This window comes from Carcharodon carcharias, chromosome 30, assembly GCF_017639515.1.
Source record: "Carcharodon carcharias isolate sCarCar2 chromosome 30, sCarCar2.pri, whole genome shotgun sequence".
NCBI classification, from domain to species: domain Eukaryota; kingdom Metazoa; phylum Chordata; class Chondrichthyes; order Lamniformes; family Lamnidae; genus Carcharodon; species Carcharodon carcharias.
In genome coordinates this window covers 5,755,859-5,779,075 of record NC_054496.1, presented here as the reverse complement: position 1 = coordinate 5,779,075, position 23,217 = coordinate 5,755,859, and the positions used below count along the sequence as shown (strand labels likewise).

At 50.2% G+C, this 23,217-nt stretch overlaps 1 protein-coding gene across 1 annotated transcript in view; it reads left to right on the top strand.

Moving 5' to 3' along the window:
* dnmt1 (DNA (cytosine-5-)-methyltransferase 1) overlaps nt 1-23,217 on the top strand; it is a 51,945-nt gene that overhangs the window by 5,684 nt on the left and 23,044 nt on the right. Inside the window, exons 2-12 of the mRNA XM_041177274.1 lie at nt 9,962-10,001; nt 10,519-10,626; nt 11,233-11,485; nt 12,972-13,047; nt 14,164-14,239; nt 15,210-15,253; nt 16,434-16,494; nt 16,939-17,022; nt 18,353-18,465; nt 18,807-18,925; nt 19,731-19,823. Coding sequence (XP_041033208.1) covers nt 9,962-10,001; nt 10,519-10,626; nt 11,233-11,485; nt 12,972-13,047; nt 14,164-14,239; nt 15,210-15,253; nt 16,434-16,494; nt 16,939-17,022; nt 18,353-18,465; nt 18,807-18,925; nt 19,731-19,823 — 1,067 coding nt within the window. The remainder of the gene's footprint in view (nt 1-9,961; nt 10,002-10,518; nt 10,627-11,232; nt 11,486-12,971; nt 13,048-14,163; nt 14,240-15,209; nt 15,254-16,433; nt 16,495-16,938; nt 17,023-18,352; nt 18,466-18,806; nt 18,926-19,730; nt 19,824-23,217) is intronic.

The window sequence follows — 23,217 nt, the reverse complement described above, 5'->3', positions numbered from 1 at the left end:
TCTCTTCCCCCCCTCGCGCCCCGTCTCTTCCCCCCCTCGCGCCCCGTCTCTTCCCCCCCTCGCGCCCCGTCTCTTCCCCCCCTCGCGCCCCGTCTCTTCCCCCCCTCGCGCCCCGTCTCTTCCCCCCCCTCGCGCCCCGTCTCTTCCCCCCCTCGCGCCCCGTCTCTTCCCCCCCCTCGCGCCCCGTCTCTTCCCCCCCTCGCGCCCCGTCTCTTCCCCCCCTCGCGCCCCGTCTCTTCCCCCCCTCGCGCCCCGTCTCTTCCCCCCTCGCGCCCCGTCTCTTCCCCCCCTCGCGCCCCGTCTCTTCCCCCCCTCGCGCCCCGTCTCTTCCCCCCCTCGCGCCCCGTCTCTTCCCCCCCTCGCGCCCCGTCTCTTCCCCCCCTCGCGCCCCGTCTCTTCCCCCCCTCGCGCCCCGTCTCTTCCCCCCCTCGCGCCCCGGCTCTTCCCCCCCTCGCGCCCCGTCTCTTCCCCCCCTCGCGCCCCGTCTCTTCCCCCCCTCGCGCCCCGTCTCTTCCCCCCCTCGCGCCCCGTCTCTTCCCCCCCTCGCGCCCAGTCTCTTCCCCCCCCTCGCGCCCCGTCTCTTCCCCCCCTCGCGCCCCGTCTCTTCCCCCCCTCGCGCCCCGTCTCTTCCCCCCCTCGCGCCCCGTCTCTTCCCCCCCTCGCGCCCCGTCTCTTCCCCCCCTCGCGCCCCGTCTCTTCCCCCCCTCGCGCCCCGTCTCTTCCCCCCCTCGCGCCCCGTCTCTTCCCCCCCTCGCGCCCCGTCTCTTCCCCCCCTCGCGCCCCGTCTCTTCCCCCCCTCGCGCCCCGTCTCTTCCCCCCCTCGCGCCCCGTCTCTTCCCCCCCTCGCGCCCCGTCTCTTCCCCCCCTCGCGCCCCGTCTCTTCCCCCCCTCGCGCCCCGTCTCTTCCCCCCCTCGCGCCCCGTCTCTTCCCCCCCTCGCGCCCCGTCTCTTCCCCCCCTCGCGCCCCGTCTCTTCCCCCCTCGCGCCCCGTCTCTTCCCCCCCCTCGCGCCCCGTCTCTTCCCCCCCTCGCGCCCCGTCTCTTCCCCCCCTCGCGCCCCGTCTCTTCCCCCCCCTCGCGCCCCGTCTCTTCCCCCCCTCGCGCCCCGTCTCTTCCCCCCCTCGCGCCCCGTCTCTTCCCCCCCCTCGCGCCCCGTCTCTTCCCCCCCCTCGCGCCCCGTCTCTTCCCCCCCCTCGCGCCCCGTCTCTTCCCCCCCTCGCGCCCCGTCTCTTCCCCCCCTCGCGCCCCGTCTCTTCCCCCCCCTCGCGCCCCGTCTCTTCCCCCCCTCGCGCCCCGTCTCTTCCCCCCCTCGCGCCCCGTCTCTTCCCCCCCTCGCGCCCCGTCTCTTCCCCCCCTCGCGCCCCGTCTCTTCCCCCCCTCGCGCCCCGTCTCTTCCCCCCCTCGCGCCCCGTCTCTTCCCCCCCTCGCGCCCCGTCTCTTCCCCCCCTCGCGCCCCGTCTCTTCCCCCCCTCGCGCCCCGTCTCTTCCCCCCCTCGCGCCCCGTCTCTTCCCCCCCCTCGCGCCCCGTCTCTTCCCCCCCTCGCGCCCCGTCTCTTCCCCCCCTCGCGCCCCGTCTCTTCCCCCCCTCGCGCCCCGTCTCTTCCCCCCCTCGCGCCCCGTCTCTTCCCCCCCTCGCGCCCCGTCTCTTCCCCCCCTCGCGCCCCGTCTCTTCCCCCCCTCGCGCCCCGTCTCTTCCCCCCCTCGCGCCCCGTCTCTTCCCCCCCTCGCGCCCCGTCTCTTCCCCCCCTCGCGCCCCGTCTCTTCCCCCCCTCGCGCCCCGTCTCTTCCCCCCCTCGCGCCCCGTCTCTTCCCCCCCTCGCGCCCCGTCTCTTCCCCCCCTCGCGCCCCGTCTCTTCCCCCCCCTCGCGCCCCGTCTCTTCCCCCCCTCGCGCCCCGTCTCTTCCCCCCCTCGCGCCCCGTCTCTTCCCCCCCTCGCGCCCCGTCTCTTCCCCCCCTCGCGCCCCGTCTCTTCCCCCCCTCGCGCCCCGTCTCTTCCCCCCCTCGCGCCCCGTCTCTTCCCCCCCTCGCGCCCCGTCTCTTCCCCCCCTCGCGCCCCGTCTCTTCCCCCCCTCGCGCCCCGTCTCTTCCCCCCCTCGCGCCCCGTCTCTTCCCCCCCTCGCGCCCCGTCTCTTCCCCCCCTCGCGCCCCGTCTCTTCCCCCCCTCGCGCCCCGTCTCTTCCCCCCCTCGCGCCCCGTCTCTTCCCCCCCTCGCGCCCCGTCTCTTCCCCCCCTCGCGCCCCGTCTCTTCCCCCCCTCGCGCCCCGTCTCTTCCCCCCCTCGCGCCCCGTCTCTTCCCCCCCTCGCGCCCCGTCTCTTCCCCCCCTCGCGCCCCGTCTCTTCCCCCCCTCGCGCCCCGTCTCTTCCCCCCCCTCGCGCCCCGTCTCTTCCCCCCCTCGCGCCCCGTCTCTTCCCCCCCTCGCGCCCCGTCTCTTCCCCCCCTCGCGCCCCCGTCTCTTCCCCCCCTCGCGCCCCGTCTCTTCCCCCCCTCGCGCCCCGTCTCTTCCCCCCCTCGCGCCCCGTCTCTTCCCCCCCTCGCGCCCCGTCTCTTTCCCCCCCTCGCGCCCCGTCTCTTCCCCCCCTCGCGCCCCGTCTCTTCCCCCCCTCGCGCCCCGTCTCTTCCCCCCTCGCGCCCCGTCTCTTCCCCCCCCTCGCGCCCGTCTCTTCCCCCCCTCGCGCCCCGTCTCTTCCTCCCCCCCTCGCGCCCCGTCTCTTCCCCCCCTCGCGCCCCGTCTCTTCCCCCCCTCGCGCCCCCGTCTCTTCCCCCCCTCGCTGCCCCTTCTTCCCCCCCTCGCCCCCGTCCTTCCCCCCCTCGCGCTCCGTCTCTTCCCCCCTCGCGCCCCGTCTCTTTCCCCCCCCTCGCGCCCCGTCTCTTCCCCCCCTCGCGCCCCGTCTCTTTCCCCCCCTCGCGCCCCGTCTCTTCCCCCCCTCGCGCCCCGTCTCTTCCCCCCGCCTCGCGCCCCGTCTCTTCCCCCCCTCGCGCCCCGTCTCTTCCCCCCCCTCGCGCCCCGCTCTTCCCCCCTCGCGCCCCGTCTCTTCCCCCCTCGCGCCCCGTCTCTCGCCCCTCGGCCCCGTCTCTTCCCCCCCTCGCGCCCCGTCTCTTCCGCCCCCGCGCGCCCCGTCTCTTCCCCTCCTCGCTCCCCGTCTCTTCCCCCAGCCTCGCCCCCGTCTCTTCCCCCCCTCGCGCCCCGTCTCTTCCCCCCTCGCGCCCTCGTCTCTTCCCCCCCTCGCAGCCGCCTCTTCGTCCCTCCCCCCACTCGCGCCCCGTCTCTTCCCCCCTCGCGCGCCCCGTCTCTTCCCCCCCTCGCGCCCCGTCTCTTCCCCCCCCTCGCGCCCCGTCTCTTCCCCCCCCCTCGCGCCCCGTCTCTTCCCCCCCCTCGCGCCCCGTCTCTTCCCCCCCCTCGCGCCCCGTCTCTTCCCCCCCTCGCGCCCCGTCTCTCCCCCCCCTCGCGCCCCGTCTCTTCCCCCCCCTCGCGCCCCGTCTCTTCCCCCCCCTCGCGCCCCGTCTCTTCCCCCCCCTCGCGCCCCGTCTCTCCCCCCCCTCGCGCCCCGTCTCTTCCCCCCCTCGCGCCCCGTCTCTTCCCCCCCCTCGCGCCCCGTCTCTTCCCCCCCCTCGCGCCCCGTCTCTTCCCCCCCCTCGCGCCCCGTCTCTTCCCCCCCCTCGCGCCCCGTCTCTTCCCCCCCCTCGCGCCCCGTCTCTTCCCCCCCCTCGCGCCCCGTCTCTTCCCCCCCTCGCGCCCCGTCTCTTCCCCCCCTCGCGCCCCGTCTCTTCCCCCCCCTCGCGCCCCGTCTCTTCCCCCCCCTCGCGCCCCGTCTCTTCCCCCCCCTCGCGCCCCGTCTCTTCCCCCCCCTCGCGCCCCGTCTCTTCCCCCCCCTCGCGCCCCGTCTCTTCCCCCCCCTCGCGCCCCGTCTCTTCCCCCCCCTCGCGCCCCGTCTCTTCCCCCCCCTCGCGCCCCGTCTCTTCCCCCCCCTCGCCCCGTCTCTTCCCCCCCCTCGCGCCCCGTCTCTTCCCCCCCCGTTCGCGCCCCGTCTCTTCCCCCCCCTCGCGCCCCGTCTCTTCCCCCCCCTCGCGCCCCGTCTCTTCCCCCCCCTCGCGCCCCGTCTCTTCCCCCCCCTCGCGCCCCGTCTCTTCCCCCCCCCTCGCGCCCCCGTCTCTTCCCCCCCCTCGCGCCCCGTCTCTTCCCCCCCCTCGCCCCCCGTCTCTTCCCCCCCCTCGCCCCCCGTCTCTTCCCCCCCCTCGCCCCCCGTCTCTTCCCCCCCCTCGCCCCCCGTCTCTTCCCCCCCCCTCGCCCCCCGTCTCTTCCCCCCCCTCGCCCCCCGTCTCTTCCCCCCCCTCGCCCCCCGTCTCTTCCCCCCCCTCGCCCCCCGTCTCTTCCCCCCCCCTCGCCCCCCGTCTCTTCCCCCCCCTCGCCCCCCGTCTCTTCCCCCCCCTCGCCCCCCGTCTCTTCCCCCCCCTCGCCCCCCGTCTCTTCCCCCCCCTCGCCCCCCGTCTCTTCCCCCCCCTCGCCCCCCGTCTCTTCCCCCCCCTCGCCCCCCGTCTCTTCCCCCCCCTCGCCCCCCGTCTCTTCCCCCCCCTCGCCCCCCGTCTCTTCCCCCCCCTCGCCCCCCGTCTCTTCCCCCCCCTCGCCCCCCGTCTCTTCCCCCCCCTCGCCCCCCGTCTCTTCCCCCCCCCCTCGCCCCCCGTCTCTTCCCCCCCCCTCGCCCCCCGTCTCTTCCCCCCCCCTCGCCCCCCGTCTCTTCCCCCCCCCCTCGCCCCCCGTCTCTTCCCCCCCCCTCGCGCCCCGTCTCTTCCCCCCCCCTCGCGCCCCGTCTCTTCCCCCCCCCTCGCGCCCCGTCTCTTCCCCCCCCCCTCGCGCCCCGTCTCTTCCCCCCCCCTCGCGCCCCGTCTCTTCCCCCCCCCTCGCGCCCCGTCTCTTCCCCCCCCCTCGCGCCCCGTCTCTTCCCCCCCCCTCGCGCCCCGTCTCTTCCCCCCCCCTCGCGCCCCGTCTCTTCCCCCCCCCCTCGCGCCCCGTCTCCTCTCCCCCCACCCTGGCACCCTATCTCCCCCCCCCCACTTTCCACTGTAATTTTCCTCTTTATTCTAATCTGCAACCCAGTAATAATCTTTAATTTTCCCATTATTTTCTCCATTATTGATGACTCTCTCTCTCTCTCTCTTTTGGCAAGTTTATTCTGCCTGCGTCCTTATGCTGTGGCCAGTTTTAATCCCAGGATATTTGTTGGATGATTTGGGGTAATTAGATTTTTAAAAAATCCCCCCCCCCCCCACCACCACCGACACCCAGGATGTGCAGTCAGAGATTGTACGTGTTCCTGTTGGGACTTAAACTAATCAGGATGGTAAATGTGACTTATCCAGAGTTGATATTCCAACATCCGGAAACTGAAGAAATGAATGGGGTTCTGCGTGTTGATTGCGATTTGCTTTTATAGGAAACCTTCCCCTGTGCCTCAAATCAGTTCAACTTTAATCAATTGCTTTGAGATGCGTTAGTTGTTCAAAACAGCATCTTAGTTTCATATAGCACCTTTAGAGTAAATTGTGCCAAAACAGGTCGTAGGAGCAACTATCAAACAATCTGACAGTGAGCCATATGAGACAGATGACCAAAAGCTTGGTCAGAGTGTTAGGGTTTTAAGGAGTGCCTTCAAGTATGTGAGAGAGATTTTGGGAAGGGAATTCGAGACCTTAGAGCCCAGGCTGCCAATAGTGGGGCACAGAATCTGGGCAGAGGACATAGTTCTCAAAAGGTTATAGGAGGTCATAAGGATAGGGAGGGTTGAGGTGTTGGTACATGTGGGCGAGTTTTAAAATTTAAATGACTTCAGTGGATTATAAGAAATAGGAGCAGAAGAAGGCTATTCAGCTCATTGAACCTGCTCTGCCGTTCAATATGGTCATGGCTAATCTGATTGTGGCCTTAACTCTACTTAGCTGCCTAACCCCCAAAACCCTTGACTCCCTTGTAGATCAAAAATCTGTCTAACTCACCCTTGAGTAATCTGCTATCTATGGAAGGGAATTCCAAAGACCACTGATGCTTAAAAGAAATTTATTCTTGTTTCTGTCTTAAATGGGAGACCCTTTATTTTTAAACTGTGCCCCCTAGTTCTAAATTACCCCGGAAGAGGAAACATCCTCTCAGCATCTATCCTGTTAAGTCCCCTCAGAATCTTACGTTTCAGTAAGATTACACCTCATTTTTCCTGGTGGACCAGGAAGAATGGACCGATATAAATCAGTGAGTACAGGAGTAGAGTGTGAACAGGACCTGATGCAAGTTAGAATACAAACAGCAGAGTTTTGGATGAACTTCAGTTTATGAAGGGTGGGTCATGGGGTGCCATCCAGTTGTAGACAGCTGTTTTTCAGACAGATCCAACAAACAATTATAGAATGAGATGTGCAGTTAATTTCTTAACAGAGGATTCTGTGAAGTGGATCTTCTCTCGCCATAACAAAAAAGCAGTGGGAGACCTTTAATGGTGAGGTAGACAGGTCCTTGGTTTAACATCCCAACTGAAGGACGCTATTTGTTAAACTGGATTGTGTGCTGAAGTATTGAGAATCGGATTGGAACCTTTAACCTTCTGGCAAAGATTACGCGTCTAAATATTAGACTTAATTTCTTTATAATTATAAGGGGGTGTGGCCGGAGTTGGTAAAAATGTCTTGTTGAAAAACAAACATTCAAAAACCTATGGCCTGTATTTTGCTAGCAGTTTAACAATTCCAAAATAAGTAAAAGCTGTCGTTACTATATCGATCAAGAATGAGTGATAGGTTTGTTGAGCACTGTTATATGTAAATAAGGAAATTCAAGGATACAGCTGAATCATTTTTCATGTGGCTTTGACTGAAGACTAGTTCAAGTTCAGTCGTGAACTTTACACACTTGTAGAATCAAAGGATGCAGATTTAACATTGGGGAAAAAAGGAGCTAAACGAATGTCAGACAGCATTTTTTTTGAAGGGTCTATAAATTGTGAAATTCTTTGCCACTAAATATTGCTGAAGCGAACCATAAACTATAAGGGGAACAGTCCCTTGAAAAGAGGGAAATATTGAAGAATATGGCACTGAGTGTGAGATTGGGGTTGGTCGGTGTTATATCTGTTTGACACATCAAATCTGCGAGAGTGATTTTCTTTACGTCAGTGAACCAGTCTTATCCTCTTCTGCTTTGTCCTGATTCAAGTGGTTTGCCTCATGGCATCTTTCAGCAACTCAGGTTGGTTAGAGTAAGTGGATAGGTGCTGGTCTATTTTCACTCTTGAATGAGGAGCTGTGTCAGAGCATGACAGAAACAAATGGTGAAGAACCTGTTCCTTGGGATGAATCTTGCTTGTATACCCTGTTAATCTGTGGATTTATATTTAGTTCTCTTCACTATCGCATTGAAGTTCAGGCAAGTGATAATTATAGGAGGAATGGAATCAATGCCATTTACTGTGAATCAACAATGACTGCACCTTCTGACTTATGATTCCTGTCTGTTATTTAAAGAATTGCTAATGAACACTGAACGTCAATGCACTTTTTCCAGAAATTAATGAACTGGGCAAGTTCATTAATGACCTTACAACTATATTTTTAAATGATGTTTTGTGGGTTGTGGAAAACCTTTGGAGGAACTATGCAGGTTCATTGCTGCATTTATCACGCTGTATAGATCAGCATTGGAATAAGTTGTAACTACAATGTTGGATAAATAAGTCTCCCTTTCCCATTCCAAACAAAAATAAAATGTGCTCAGTCAACTTCTTTCTCCCTCCAGTGACAGCAGGGAAGCTGATTCTATTTTCATGGTCTAAACCCCAGGCTTTGGTTATACTGTAAGCTCATGTCCTGGTGCTCTTTGATTTGCAACTCTCCTTTTTAAAACATGGAGAACTTAGTTTCTATTTGATGATGAGAGTTCACTTCTGTGAGATATGGTACAAACTTAGCTATAATGTGTGAAGCAGTGCCCTGTACTTTGGTAATTGTGAATGAAAACTTTTTCAGCTGGCTCAATGAGCTGTTCTTTAAAACATTAGCTCTGAAGAAGGGTCATATGGGCTCGAAACGTTAACTCTGTTTCTCTCTCCACAGATGCTGCCAGACCTGCTGAGTTTTTCTAGTATTTTGTTTTTATTTCATATTTCCAGCATCTGCAGTATTTTGTTTTTATTTACTTTGGAATGGTTCTATATTTTTGTTGGTCTACCTGGTAGTGATGTTCAAATGTGCCAAAATGGTTATACTGGTCTAAACCATTTCAAGCACATCTCTGCCCATGGCCAAGATGAATAACTAGCTAGTTTGAAATATTTTCTCTAGATTGAAGTTTAAAAATTAAAGTCGATATGCCAATTATGTGTTTACTGTGCACCATGTGCTTTCCTATTAAACTAAGATATAATATTATACTATAGCTTGTCACGTGGCCAAGGAGTTCAGTCATTATTTAAACACTGACACAAATCTGTGCCCACGTTCACACTGCTGCAGCATAATTACAGTATGCTCAAGGTTCTCCCTACTGGCAATCTCAACAGCCCGCACAATCAGAGCCTTAAGAGCTTCACTGTTGTGTAATGTATTGTTTGCCTAAGAATGTGTGGGATGGCCTGAATACTATATTAGGCTTCATGTGAAACTGTTCAAATTTAATTCTTGTAGTACATTGTTATCGTGTGCAGCTTTTATCCTTGCAACACATTTCACAACATTTGCTGTTTAATATGGGTGCAGAATTACAAGATTTAAATGGTTTAACTCTGTTACAAGCTGAGCCATGGGTAGGGTGGGAAGCATAAATTCATTTTACTACTGGTCAAAATAAGACGGACGTCACTAATATTCTAGAGGAAAAATGACCACACCCTGACAGAGTTCCTGTGAATGAAACCCAGTTTATTTGTGCTTTGTTCAGATGATAAATTTGTTTTAGTTAAATATCCTTTTCCTATTGTTTTTAAAGGTAGGAATTACTTTTATTGGCTGCAATTATGAGCCCTGGGTTACTGTTTTATGATGTGCCTTGACAGCCTGATTGATTTGACTTCAGTAAGTGTTTATGGAATTAGATGAGGGTCTTGTGCCTGAAAAAGAGTGAGCATGTCATATTCCTTTGTGTTTAAAATATTGAAGGGTGATCTAATTGAGATGTTTAAAATGCTAAATAATAGGGTGGATATAGAACAACTTTTTCTGGTGAGGGAATCCAGAATAGGACACAATCTTAAAATTGGAACAGGACATTCAGGAGTGAAATTGGGAAGAACTCTTTCACACAAAGGGCTGTCAAAATCTGAAACTCTTTCCCACCTCACCTTCCCATTCACTCTTCCAAAGGGCTATGGTAGTTGGAACAATTGAATCTTTCAAGGCTGAAATCAGCTAGATTTCTGTTGGGTAAGGATATCAAAGACGGGTAAATGGAATGAGATACGGATCAGCTGGAATATAATTGAATGATGGGACAGACTTGCAGCTGAATGGCTTCTTCCTGTTTCTATGTTCTTGCATGACCTTGTTAACGTTGGCCATATTAAATTCCTATACCTGTGTTTATATTGGAAACTACCTACGTAAACTGATTGTACTGAAATCATAGTTAGTGGGAATGCTGCAGTGTCACTACTGGACAGGGTCTAATCACAGTATGACGAATTTGCATGGGCAGTTCGCATTAAAAATGTAGGCATAAGAATTATAACAATTTTTTATATGGACAGAATGAAGCAATTAAAAAGGATTGAACTCTGCTTGCATGTCCTAGCTCAGTTATTCCACCACCTTTTAACCCTGCTTCGTGTGAAGATATTGGTTTTTTTTAATTAAAAAGAGGCATCCAGCCTAAATAATGTGATTTATTAATAAGTTAGAAAAATGACCAGGCTAAATATTGAGGGATCACTTGCCTTAGATGCCTGAAATTCTTGGTTCTAATGTTGACTATTAATTTTTGTTTCTGCAGACTTCAGGTCCTTGAGGATAAAGTTGGTCTCACAGAGAAGGTATGTTGAAATACTAAGCATTTATATTCAAATCCACGTTTTAATGTTATGCAGATATATTCTGTCCCAATGGAATAATGATCCACCAGTAAAAAATTTTGAATTATTCCTAATACACTGTATAATGTCTGAGGATCGTCAAGCTAGGGGCAAGGAAATCCCCTGTTTAAATTCTTTCGACGACCATTCTAGGCTTCTGTAATCTTTTTCCCTATTTTCCAAGATTTTGCAGCTGAAATTCTTTCTTAGGACTTGTGTGTGTGTGTGTGTGTGTGTGTGTCTTCCTATTACATGGAGAGTTATAAAATAAAACAGATGATGTTTTGTTCACAAGCATTACTAAAGCAAATCAGATCCCAGTTTTTAGTGGGAAAGTAGAGAGGAACAACAACAATTCTTGGTTGTTTCTCTTGCTATATTGCATATCCTGTAATATATAAAATTAACTGAAGTGACCTGTTTTAATTGTTAGTATATTTTTGTGCTTTTGTAACTTAAAAACACCTTCCTCTTTCAGGAATGTGTAAAAGAAAAGCTGAGTTTGCTGCATGGCTTCTTACAAATAGATACACAGAATGACCTCAGTGAGCTAGAAACAAAATTTCAAAAAGAAGAGCTCTCCGAGGTAAGTCGGTAAAGAAATATGGTGAACGGAAACTGTTAGGAAGGCTGTCTTTTTAAAAAGGAACGCCAGTGAGGGGTGTGCAGAGAAAGACGCCAAAAATGATAGATTTTCATATATTTCACTTACATTTGTTTGCAATGGATAGAATCGCTAATTTCAGACAGTGAAGCCTTCAGTGTCAGTTGGCAGCCACAATTGTTATCTGTTTATTGACGCTGGGTAACACAGATGAGTCTGTTCATTTGCTGCTCTTCCAGCAATAAACTGTATCTCATTCTCACTCCTATGGGAGACACTTGGGAATGCTTAGTTATAAATTTTAAACCACTCTTCACCCCTTTAAGACTGCTACAGATTAATATTTACTTCCTGACCTTGAATTTTCTGTGGATGAGGGACTGCTTGTGCCTTCTGTCTAATGTGTTTTGACTTTGAAACCCTGATCCCAAAAGTGCTGAAGCCTATTAACCCTACTTAGCACTGGGGCTGGAAGGGTCATTGTCATTCCATTAGTTTGAGGTGGGTTGATATCTGGGGCTGGATTCATTTGTCTCATTCATTGTGTAATGTATAGTTTTTTTCACTGGTGTAACTGTCCTTTTTCAGGAGGGTTACCTGGCCAAAGTGAAAGCATTGCTCAGTCAGGAGCTTTTTGAAGGGAATGGAGATTCTGAGCTTGGTGTCAATTCAAATGGTTGCTCTGAAAATGGAGCTATGGACAGCAATAAAAATGCAACCAATGGCGTGGCTGATGAGCCAAATGGCCAAGAGGAGAGTAGTATGGAGACTGAAGCGCTGGTTTTCCCTACAGCAAAGAATCGGGGAAAACGGCTAAGTAAAAGCAATGGAGATAACAAACGTACGTTTATTTCCTTCACCTTGTGTTGTCGCTGTATTCTGGCCTCCTTGCTGAAAGGTGATTTTGTACCTGCACCTGTGGGGTGCACAGAAATGTTGTAAGGATGATTATCCTTCTGATTTTTCACTCCTTGCATTTAATCACACTCAATGTGGAATAAACATCTGCTTGAATTACACCTTAACTTGTTGTTGTGTCCCAGAGGTGTGTTCTGTCTGTCTATTTGTGCTTATGTGGAATAGCCGAAGGTATGAGGAAAAGGAAATATCAGCTGAATTTTTAATTGATGAATTCCTTCTTCCCAATGTCTTTAATGGTGTGGTTTTTTTTTAAAATTTTCATCCTCCCCATGTGTATGTAGACCAGGAGAGGCACCTAAGAGTTGTTGACAGAATGTGGAAGGTCCGTGACTAATGTAGTGAAAACCTGAGGGAAGGAAATAGGATGTATAGCTAGAGCAGCTTATTTATAAAAATAGAATGACAATACTTGTGCAAGGCTGTGGTTGAGACTAACCTAAAATATAGCGTCCAATTCTGTTTCCCTTGTTTGGCGGTGAAAATTGAGATCTTGGTGATTGTGTTCCTGCAGGTTTGGGCGTCTTAGGTGCCAGGATAGACTTGGGAATGGAGCATGTTTTTTTTTCCCGAGAAGCATAAACTTCAAAGCTCCAGTTGAGGTTTTGTAAAATGATGAACTGAATAGGTTCTTGCTGGATGGGTAGCTGAGCCTGATGGGGAAGGGAAAACTTGGGTAATCAGTATAAAATCTAAAACCTGACTGTTAGATTAGATGCCAGGAAAGGATTTTAGAGAATAGTCAGTGAATATGGATTTGCTGCAGCTCTTTTCAGAAGGGAGCTGGATGGAAGTTGAGGACGTCGAGTGATGGATGGTCAGGGAGAGGGCAGCCGGTTATTGTAATTACTGGCACAGGCTTGATGGACCATTTGCACGTTCCTGGCCCTTTTCATGTGTTTTTTGCTGACGCGTGGGTCAAGTCCCATAGGCACAAGCACCATTTTGGCACCTTTCTCAATGCTGCCATTATTCATGCATTGTGTATTCACAAGCTGTTCCATTAGTGTGTGCTTCACATCTGAGCATACATCTGTTCTCACTATACTTTTGTACTTTATAGCAGGAGGCCACTGATGGATGGTTGACTTTTTTGTTCTTTGTCCCAGGGGCACTGACACCAATAATAGGGTCCAACACAACTTCTGACTGAGATCAGGTACCTCACTCCCTGGCATTTTCTGGTGACATGTATCAGCCTAGAGTGCCCATGCTCAGGCTTTGAAGGTTCTTCTCCCAATGCTTTGAAGAAATTTCTTAAAAGGCTGAGAGACTTGGTGAAAATCCTGCATTGATTCTGTGATGCCCAGTTTCCTACATTTGAGATTTCTCCAAAACCTGCCATATTTGAAATCCCGTGTTGATTTTTAAGCTCTGCTTCCAGTTAACAATATTTATTTCAATTGTAGGACTGTCAGGAACTCCAAGGATCACCAGGAATTCGGTAAAGCAGCAAGCTACGATAATTTCCATGTTCGCTAAGGCGTGAGTATTCAAATATTCAGGCAGAAAATGGGAGAAATGTCTGGTTTCGAGTGAAGTTCCTGGCTGATGAATTGTAAGCAAATAGTAACTCAATTCAAGTAAAGCTCGAGTGATTGGTCAGCTAAACATTGCTTGCCTGCAGTCTACTGACTGATTTGATATGAGGCTGTCATGTCAGCCTTTGCTACGAGATGAGAGCTCTGAGCATGTCAGACCTTTATGTATGATCTAGCTGTTTATTTCCTGAAATTATAGGTATGATCACCATGCTTTGTTTAACAGTGAGAAAGGATGGTCTAAGTTTTGGCACAGTGATTCCAGAGTATGATTTTATGGCAAGGTATTCTTGATTATTATTAATTCAGTATTCTTCATTCTAATAAATGCAGTATTTATAGGAATAAAAGTAATTCAATTTTATAAAATTAAGTAGGTTGTATTTCAGAGTGTGTTGGCCAAATAGAAAGGAATGACAAGTGCGTGAGTGAGGATCAGCATCCGTGCCTCTGATCCAGGTGGAGTCAATAACATACTTAGCCGTTCTGAGTTGTATAAGTAATGATTTGCCACTGTGCTAATAGGATTCTATTGCCAGGTGCCCCCATTGAGGTATCTCAAATTAGATTTGCCAGTCTGTTGCTTGTGCAAGAAGTACAGGGTTACTTGTATTGCAGTCCTGTATACTTGTATAGAGTTTCGGAAATACCATGTACAGAGGCCAACAAACATTTTACCTGGAAGCGGTGCAACTTAGAGTCGAGTTTATCTTGGTGGAGAATTCTATTTTTAACAACGACTTATAGTTATGAAAGAGGTTTCCTTGGCGTGCTGGCTGCTCTGAGAGTACATTATGATAAAGTAACTAGAGGCTGGCTGGAGAAATCTGTTGCAGACCTCCTACACCAAGTATGTAGAGTTGTGAATGAGATGTAGCGCATCTCTCTCTTGTGATTTTATTCTATTTTGTACTTTGTGGAGAATATGGTTGAGGTAGAGAACCCTCATGAGTCTCAATAGTGAAGGCTAGCACTGAAACATAGGTACGTAGATTCTGGAGATATGGTAAATGCTCCGAATACATGTCTTTGATGTTGCTCATACTTTCATCTGTTCTAGAGCAAACAAACGCAAGTCAGAGGACCTAAATGAACTAGAAGCAACAAATGTTAAAGAGGAAGAATGCGATGAGCAGGTAACGACGTTAGACTAACTTTTGTAAGGAGGCAATGTAGAGTTTTATCTCATGTCACTTATTTTTCTTGACCCCATCACGTGCCTGCTGATTCTTACAGATGCTAAACCTTGAGTGTCAGCTATTTGACTGTTGGTGGAATCCCATGTCTGATGCTGACTTCCCCACTTTATGTTCTCTAGCATGGATCACTGGCTGTTGCTGAGGATTAGGAACTGATTGGAAACCTAGGGGGATGTTTTTTTACCCTATTCCTATTTGGCTTGAGGTCTCTGAGGCCAATTGTTAGACAGTTATAGCTGGGATCTGCTAACTGAGCATAATTAGGAATTGATTTAATCAAACAATGCACTTAGCTGAGAATGAGGAACTCCTTAGCTGTTGTCCTTCTGAATATCAAATGGACCCAGTTATCGGTTGTTATTCATGTGTCTTTGTGCATAGATGCTGGTTATCCTGGAATTGAAAAGACTGCAGAGAGAAAAGGCAATCTTCACTGGGGAATGTCTTCCTCCAAAAATGTATTACTTTCCCCTCTCTCTTTCTCCTCCCGTCCTTCCTCCACTGCCTCAATTTGACAGGCCCTAATAGAATTTGCATATGGGGTGGGCTAAGAAGAATGTTTTAAATGGGAGAGGATACTTGTCAAAAAGAATCAAGCTTGGGTTGCTGGCTAAACAAATTCATCAGCTCTTTACTGGAGTGAAATGGTCTACTAATGTAGGGCACTATTGACCAGTGGTATAGAGGGTGTTACAACACTTTACATTCCTAGTCCTTTGCATTGTATTCAGTCAAATTCCTTTGTCATCAAGTTAAATCATTTGGAAATTGGGATATCACTAGGTTCTATTTAATCCTAATGTGATTAACATTGTGGAAGTTGTGTTAATGGTATTGTGTGTGTATGGAATGCTCACTTAGAAGATGTACAAATATTACAGTTTGGGTGTTTTTGTTTCTTGCTTAGAGCGAACAGGATGAGAAGAGAGTTAAAGTGGAATCTGAACAAAAGTAGGTTTTTGTTTCTTTTCTTTTTTATAGATTTTAATATACAAACTAATAATTTGCTGCTATTTCAGCGTTTCTTTCCAACATTCGATAGTAACTATAGTCATAACAGACATTTGTAACTTTGGGGCCATTTCAGAGGCAGAAACCAGATTGCATAATTTCAAATGCAGGTAGGAAGGATGAGCACAGATTTGGAAGTGACAGCGTATTCAAGGACTTTAGAGGGGAAAGGGAGGTTAGAGATGGGGCAATAGTTTGCAAGTTAAGAGAGGTTGAGGCTTGGTCAATGATTTTTGCCAGCTAGCATGAGGGCCAGAAGGGAAAGTTGAGTGGTCAACAGTTTAGTGGGAGTGGATGTTCTTGAGCATGAAATAAGTTAGGAGACATATGGAGAGATGCAAGAAAAACTAGAAAGAGTTTCAGGGCTGGGACAGCGATGCCTTGGGGGAAGATTGGCTTGTTGGGGAAGAGGGCAGATGCAACTCAATAAAGTGCAATGCCTCTCAATGTTGAATGTTTGTATAGAGGAAGATGGGTTTGAGGAGTTGAAAAAAGAAGCTAGAAGTTATCTTCTGTTCACCAGAGGATCTTGGGGGAAGTATGTGGGTTTGGCAGAGGAGAATGAATACCAATAGCACTTCATACTATCTAGCCAGACCTGGTGACAAATGGCTAAACCAGTTGAGTGTCACATACACTGAAGTCTTCACCAGTTGGACTTGAGGAAGTGAAGACAGAGGAGCGACCATGATAGGAGAAACTAAAAAGGGTTTTGATGGTGGCAGATGCATCGATGGTGAAGATGAGTGAGTGATCGATCAAATCAACAGTTGCAGAGGTATTGTGGTGAATAGGTGAAAGCTCAGCGGTTAGTAGTTTCAGATACTGTTTTTTTTGCCCAGTGGTAAATGCAGACGGCAGGGAAGTTGGAAGGGGCAGGGGGCAAGATGGATGTGGATCGTGAAGGTCACAGGAAAGTGACAGGTGGATTTGAGATTAACTGACTTAATATCTTGGATTACAAAGTAAACTTGCTTATTTGTGAATAAAATCAGAAATGGCCCACCCTCAGCAAACATAGCGAATGTTGGTGATCATTCACCTTGCCTGCAGTAATGGTAGGCTCTAATGATGAGGAATATTGCAATGTCACAGTGAATTAACAGGTATTTACTTGTAGGCTATCTGCTGGGAGCGACACTACTTCTGACTCCAAACCCAAAGCAGAGCAAACTCCTAAGGTGAGTAGGATTAGAGATGGGTTCAAACAATAGGAGAATATATTTAATGTGTTAATATGATGGTTTTTGGGTTGGGTTGGGGTGGGGGGGGGAGGTGGGTGCGGTATCTCAATAGTTTTGTAAAACTGTGTACTTCTACGGTTGAAGCCTAATATCAGGATGAACATTATTGAATCTGCCATTCTCATTCATGGTGTGAGCATGTCTCACAATGCATTTCATTTTGATGAGAAACTTGTGACCATGAGCTTAAAAGGAGATTTTTAAAAAATGTGCAAGTGTCCCCTTTGTGTTTGTCCACATGTTGCCAACATCAGAAGCAGCCTGTAAAAATCTGTCCTTGGATACAAATTTGAACTCTGGTGTCTGGCCAGTGTTTCAGTGAGTGAATTGATTATAATCTAGAATCAAAAATGCATTTTCATACTTGTATTTTTTTTTCAGACCCCACCTCCCAAATGCACAGACTGCAAACAGTTCTTGGATGACCCAGATCTCAAATACTTCCAGGGTGATCCTGATGATGCAGTGAGTGTTTTTTTTTCTTTTTGCTGTTTTTTTCCTGAAGGAGATCAAACTCTGGCAGTCTGTCTGGACCCTTCTCAGCACCATTCCTCATGTGAGATTTCAGAGTGTTGGGAGGCTCTTCTCTGGAAAGCATCACGACTTGCCCTTGTCTGACATCTACATGTACATTTTCAACAAGAGTCACTGTGCAACAGAGTGGGGCTAATTTAGAATTGGTCTCAAACGCTTCTGTGTCTTTCAGCTGAGTCTGAGTAACCACTGAGCCATCTGCAGATTTTGGTGCAAGGTTATATTAGTACATTTTATCAGACGATGGGGAGGCAGGCTGATGCACATAAGTGTAGCCGATTGCTGAGCATTTAGGAGGGCGTGTACATAGCTGGATGGGTGTGTACGTAGCTGGACATTTCCTACACAAGGAATAACTTGGCCATCTTACACCATGCACCAACTGAGAAAATGAAGCTAAGGACTTTTCCCAGACTGCTAACATTGCTGTTCAACTGGCTAGGGAGTGGCGTGGTTAGCTGAGTAGAGTTTCCACTTGAGGTTGCATTGTTACATTATTTCGTCTATGAAAACAGCTTTAACTTTAAGCTCCTGCTGAAATGCTTTGTCATTAGTCTGTGGTTGACGTGTGCATCCTGTTTCAGGTACAATGATCACATGTACATCTGAAATTAGTACAAAGGTACTTGAAGGGCTGCAACAAAAACAAAAAAACGCTGGAAAAACTCAGGTCTGAAGAAGTGTCATACGGACTCGAAACGTTAACTCTGCCTTTTCTCTCCCTGCAGCTGCTGTCAGATCTGCTGAGTTTTTCCAGCATTTTTTGTTTTTGTTTCAGATTTCTAGCATCTGCAGTATTTTGCCTTTACTTGAAGGTTGCGTTGTTCCATGCCATTATTTCTGACTTGAGTTCCTGATGGCGCACAATGGAATATAAGAACAGGAGGAGGCCATTCAGCCCCTCAAGCTTGTGTGCCAGTCGATTGGATCATGGCTGATTTGTATCTCAAGTGCATTGGAGCTCTGGTGCTAGGGAGCCAGTTTGCATTTCGTTTAATTTCTTTTCTCAGTGCTACCTGTTAATGAACTGCTATGTGCCCCATTATGAAGAGGGGAGGGGAAATCAGACCAGAAGTCAGGGCCATTTGGTACTTGGAAGGATAGCTGCTTAGACTGTCCACATGCATCCCCAAGAATCTTACATTCGGGGAATTGACTGGGAGTTGGTCATCCCTCTGCCCTCTCAGTTTGTGTGGTGGAGAGAATTCTGACATGATGGGGAAGAATTTAATTCCTTACAAAAATCTTATTACTTCTACAGCTGGAAGAGCCTGAGATGTTGACTAATGAGCGCTTGTCACTATTTGAAGGAACAAATGATGAAGGGTTTGAGAGTTACGATGATCTGCCTCAACATAAAGTTACCTTCTTCAGGTCAGTATGGATGGTTACAATGGTAAATAACCCCTTACACCCTCAAAATACTCAAGACGACCTGCTCCCAAATAGTCAAATTTACCCTCAAAATTTCTTCACTGAAATCGTGGGCATGAACTGCAATTATTTTTAAAGAAATAAAGCGTGGATATGACTGTGAAGTTAAGCTCTCAAAAATCAACGAATATGACACTAGCTCAAGGACAACTAGCGAAATGACATAAAGAGCTTTGTTTGTAGTTTTAGTCAACATTTTTAATGAACTTCTCTATAAAAATGAGCATTGTGAAAACTCATGTCACTGCAAGTTCTTGAACTTCATTGCTTTTCCTTTGCAGTATTTATGATCGGAAAGGCCACTTGTGTCCTTTTGATACTGGTCTGATTGAGAAGAATGTAGAGCTGTATTTCAGTGGTGTGGTGAAACCAATCTACGATGACAATCCCAGCCTTGATGGTAAGTGAATTTCACACTACAGATAACTGATCTAAGTGTGTTACTAAGACGGCATTATATATAAAGACCTATTCCTGGCAATGACTTCTTCCGCATGACAACTACTTAGTCAATACTATGTGATCTAATGTACAGGAGGAAGTCTTGATGTTAAACCCTCCATGTCATGAACTCATTCTAAAATAAAATTTTAGTTTTATGTTTGTTAGTTAGGAAGTACACAGTCCATAGTTCCTATCTCTCTGGAAAGTCTTATCAGCGCTGTGTATCTAATGTTTTGATATCAACAGGCTAGAAGGGAAAATTAAATCTGCATCTGAATGCTGTGCAGTATACTTCCTGGGATTGCTTTTAATTCAGCCTCATTGCTCCCTCCACCTGTAGCCGTTAGTACTTCAACCTATTTTAAGACAGCTCAATGCTTGCTCTGGACACAGCCCAGTTTTGGGAAAATAAAATTTGTTCATCAGTTGCTGGATGTTTTCTGCAGTTCAAGTGGATACAATGTGAAAGTTTCACAAGATCGCCATTATAGTTAAAGGAAATGCTAAAGATAGACGCAGTAATTCCGTGCTGTCTCCCCGGCAGCACCTCTGTGCGTGATCCTGGCAGCGCTGCCACGCCTTCATCGCCGATGGCAGCGTCTGTGTTCCATCACCACCCCCCGGCAGACTTGACTGGCCATCTGTGGACTGAACACAGTAGACTCCCTGCCTTTATATAATGTTTTATGCAGTCATGAGGGCAATATGGTGTGACACTGTGTGGCGAGACATTAACATGTTCTGTATTCTCTTTTTAACAGGTGGAGTCAGAGCTAAAAAGCTGGGACCAATAAACGCCTGGTGGATAACTGGTTTTGATGGCGGTGAAAAGGCTTTGATTGGGTTCACTACAGGTAAAGAAACATCCAGGTTATTGAAACTTCAGATTCTTCTCTAATCTAAAGCATGTGCTTTTGAGCTGTACACAATACTGTGTAGTATTGATGTTGTGGTTGGCCTGTAGAGAACAGGATTTGCATCAAAGGTTAGATTAATTCTGCCAGTCAGGTTAAACTTGTTTCTCCAATTTCACCACACTTCCCATTCACTAAAAGTGATTCTTTGAAAAACATTAGTGATCATCAGTCATGTGAGCCTTTGCAGTCATTGTTGGTAGATTATTCTGCTGTGGGGTAACAGAGCCCAGCCCTATCCCCATCTGTTAGCTGTGGGACAAATTCCTAGCTGTTGGAATGGAAACTGGAGAGCCCTGGCTGACTTATTTTTGCTCTTCCTGTCCTAACCCATGTCACTTGCAGAAATCCTACCACTGTGCTACCATGGGCAGAATTTTCCGGTTGGCATGTGGGGGCGGGCCCGATGCCATGTAAAATGACGTGCGCTGATGTCAGGCGTGCGTCCCAATGTTACTGCATGCCATCGCGAAATTTTGGAAGGCAGTCGCGCTGAGTCCTGTGGTGTGCCCTCCGTTAATTAACGGGGCAGTTAAGGCCCTTGAGGTAGCAATTGAAGACGATTTTTTGCAGCCCATGTGATTTTCAGTGCGTCACACGGGCGCAATGAGCAGGCAGGTAGGCCACATTTTTAAAAATCTCATCACAGGTGGGATAAGAGGAGCGAGTGGGCTTGCTAATGCAAGTAGTTGGAACTTTAGTTTTTTACTTACTGCTACTTGCTACTTGCAAGGTACCCAGCAGGACAACTTCATTTCTCTTCAGAGCTGCTTTGACAGAAAGAACAGGCTTCAGTTCAGGACTTTGGAGGAATCGTAACGCTTGGGGTCTTCTAGGTGTCGGACAGCCTTCCTTACCCTGGGAATGGGGGTTGTGCTCACCAATGGAGGCACCTCCTCTGAGGAGGAAGAGAGAGCCAGAAGGGGGAGGAGACCAGGAATCCATATTCAGCCTCCAGGGGAGCCATCTGTGGGCGGACAGGCATGTGTTGGTGGTTCATCTTTGGTGGGCTAGCTGAAGGCACAAGGAGCGCAGGGCTAACAGGAGGTCCAAGGCGGAAGGGACCACAGAAGATGGCACTATCCTGCTGCCAGGGTTTACAGGCGGCGATGCAGCTACCTCAATATGTCTGAGGCGCAGTGCCGAAGGAGACTACATCTCTCAAGGGAGATAGTGACCTCCATCTGTCAGATGATCGGCCCTGAGATCAACTCCAACTGTGTAGGTGGACACCCCAAGCCATTGGTGCTGAAGGTCTCGGTTGCCCTCAACTTGCCTCTGGCTCTTTCCAGGGGTCGGTGGGTGATCTTTGGAGTCTCCCAGTCAGCTGTCCGCAGTTGTGACAAATGCTCTGTTCAGGCGTGCTTTGACGTTCATTAACTATTGCTTGGATGAGGCCAGCCAGGCAGAGAGATCCAGAGGCTTTGCTGCGATTGCTGGGTTTCCAGCACCCAGGGTGCACTCAATTGCACACATGTGACTATCAAGGCGCCAGTGGGTGAGCCCGATGCCTTCATCAACATGAAGGGATTCCACTCCATGAACGTGCAAACAGTGTGTGACCATCGGATGCAGATTCTGCAAGTCTGTCCAAGGTACCCAGGCAGCTCCCATGACGCATGAATCCTGAGACACTCCCATGCGCCGAGGCTCTTCAGCGTTCCAGCCCAGCTAGATGAGTGGCTGCTGGGTGACCAGGGTTATCCCTTCAAAAGGTGGCTTCTTGTGCCTCCACCATCCAAGAATAGAGGCCAAGCAATGGTACAATAGCAGCCATGCCTCCACAAGGAACATGATAGAGAGAGCCATCGGTCTTCTCAAGATGTGCTTCCGATGCCTGGACTGTTCAGGGGGCGCACTCCAATACCCTCCTGATAGTGGTTGCATGCTGCGCTCTACACAATCTGGTACTAGAAAGGGGAGACGCAATGGAGGAAGAAGATGTAGACACAGATGCTCTGGCTGCAGACGATGAGTCCAGTAGTGAGTCCGAGGACAAAAATGCCCAGGAGAATGCTGAGGGGATAGACGCCGACCCGGGCAACCTCCAGGGAGGCAGGGACACCTGGGAGGCTTTGATCCAACGCTCCTTCAGCTAGCCCACCAAAGATGAACCACCAACACATGCCAGGGCTGCAGGCTCCATACTTGATACTTGAAAGCAACATTTGCCTGGTCAGCAACATTAACTGTGTGCCTTTTCAATAAAGCTCAATGACAAACAAGTCGCTCATAACACCATGGGTTCCCCTTCACCTGCAGAACTAAAGAAGCACCTAGAGGCTTGTTGAGAACCAAAACATTTAATGATTGCCAACTTGCATACAGAAATCAAAGTACATTAAAAGGCGTGGAACAGCACACCAACTTAAAAGTAGCTTAAACGTGGGGCAAAAGAAAACCACTAGTGATAAGCCTGTGTTGTGCCTAAGATGATTTAAGCTTATGCTTGTGGGTGCTCCTATCTCGCTGGCACCGGCATTGGAGGCAGCCTGCTGTCTTGATGACCTTGGCAGGCATCCTCTGGCCCATGGAGTCTGTACTGGCCCCGACTGGGAGCCTCATCAGATGCCACGGCCACTGACAGAAGGGCAGAGGAGCTGCTGCCGTCATCCGGGCCGCCCTGAGAAGATCCCGCAGAGAGGACAGGCAGCTTGAGCGTCAACGTGAGGTCGCTTTGGACCTCCCTGCTCACCATTGATGGATGGGCACCTAGCTGGGAAACTGGGTGCCCAATCCACCTCCCACACTGACACTGACCACCTGAGGTCATTTCTGCTGCGAGGGCTTGCAGGTTCGAGCGGAGACCCAGGGAGCCCTTATTGTTCTCCCTGGAGGAGCCTCTCCATGAGAGCCTCCATGGAGGAGGCATTGCGCTCGGCCCTGAGGGCCATTGCATTGCTCATGCTCCGCGTGGACCCCTCCATCATGGAGACGCATTCCCTCAGGTATCTCTGCCAGATCTTCCCGCACACCCTGCTGGACTTCCAGCATCTGCTGCCTCAGGAACGACTCCAGAGGCACATCATCAGCCATCGACTGAGCATGTTCCTGGTCCCAAGCATTCCTCCGACTGCCGGCGCCCTGGGCACTCTCTGCCTCTGTCTGCACCTCAAGCAAGTGTGAAGTGCCCTCACTGCTGTGTATTCAGATACTAATCGAAGATCTTATCCCCACCGAGGTGCTGCTTTCTGTGCTGGTGCCTGCCTGGTTGAGGGTGTGATGCTGGTGTGTTTACGTCTCCTGTGCCCTCGGATCAGTGGCAGTCCCTCTGCCTCCTGAGTCTGGGCTGGTGAGGCTGAAAGGAAGAACAAGGACATTTGATTAGTTGAAG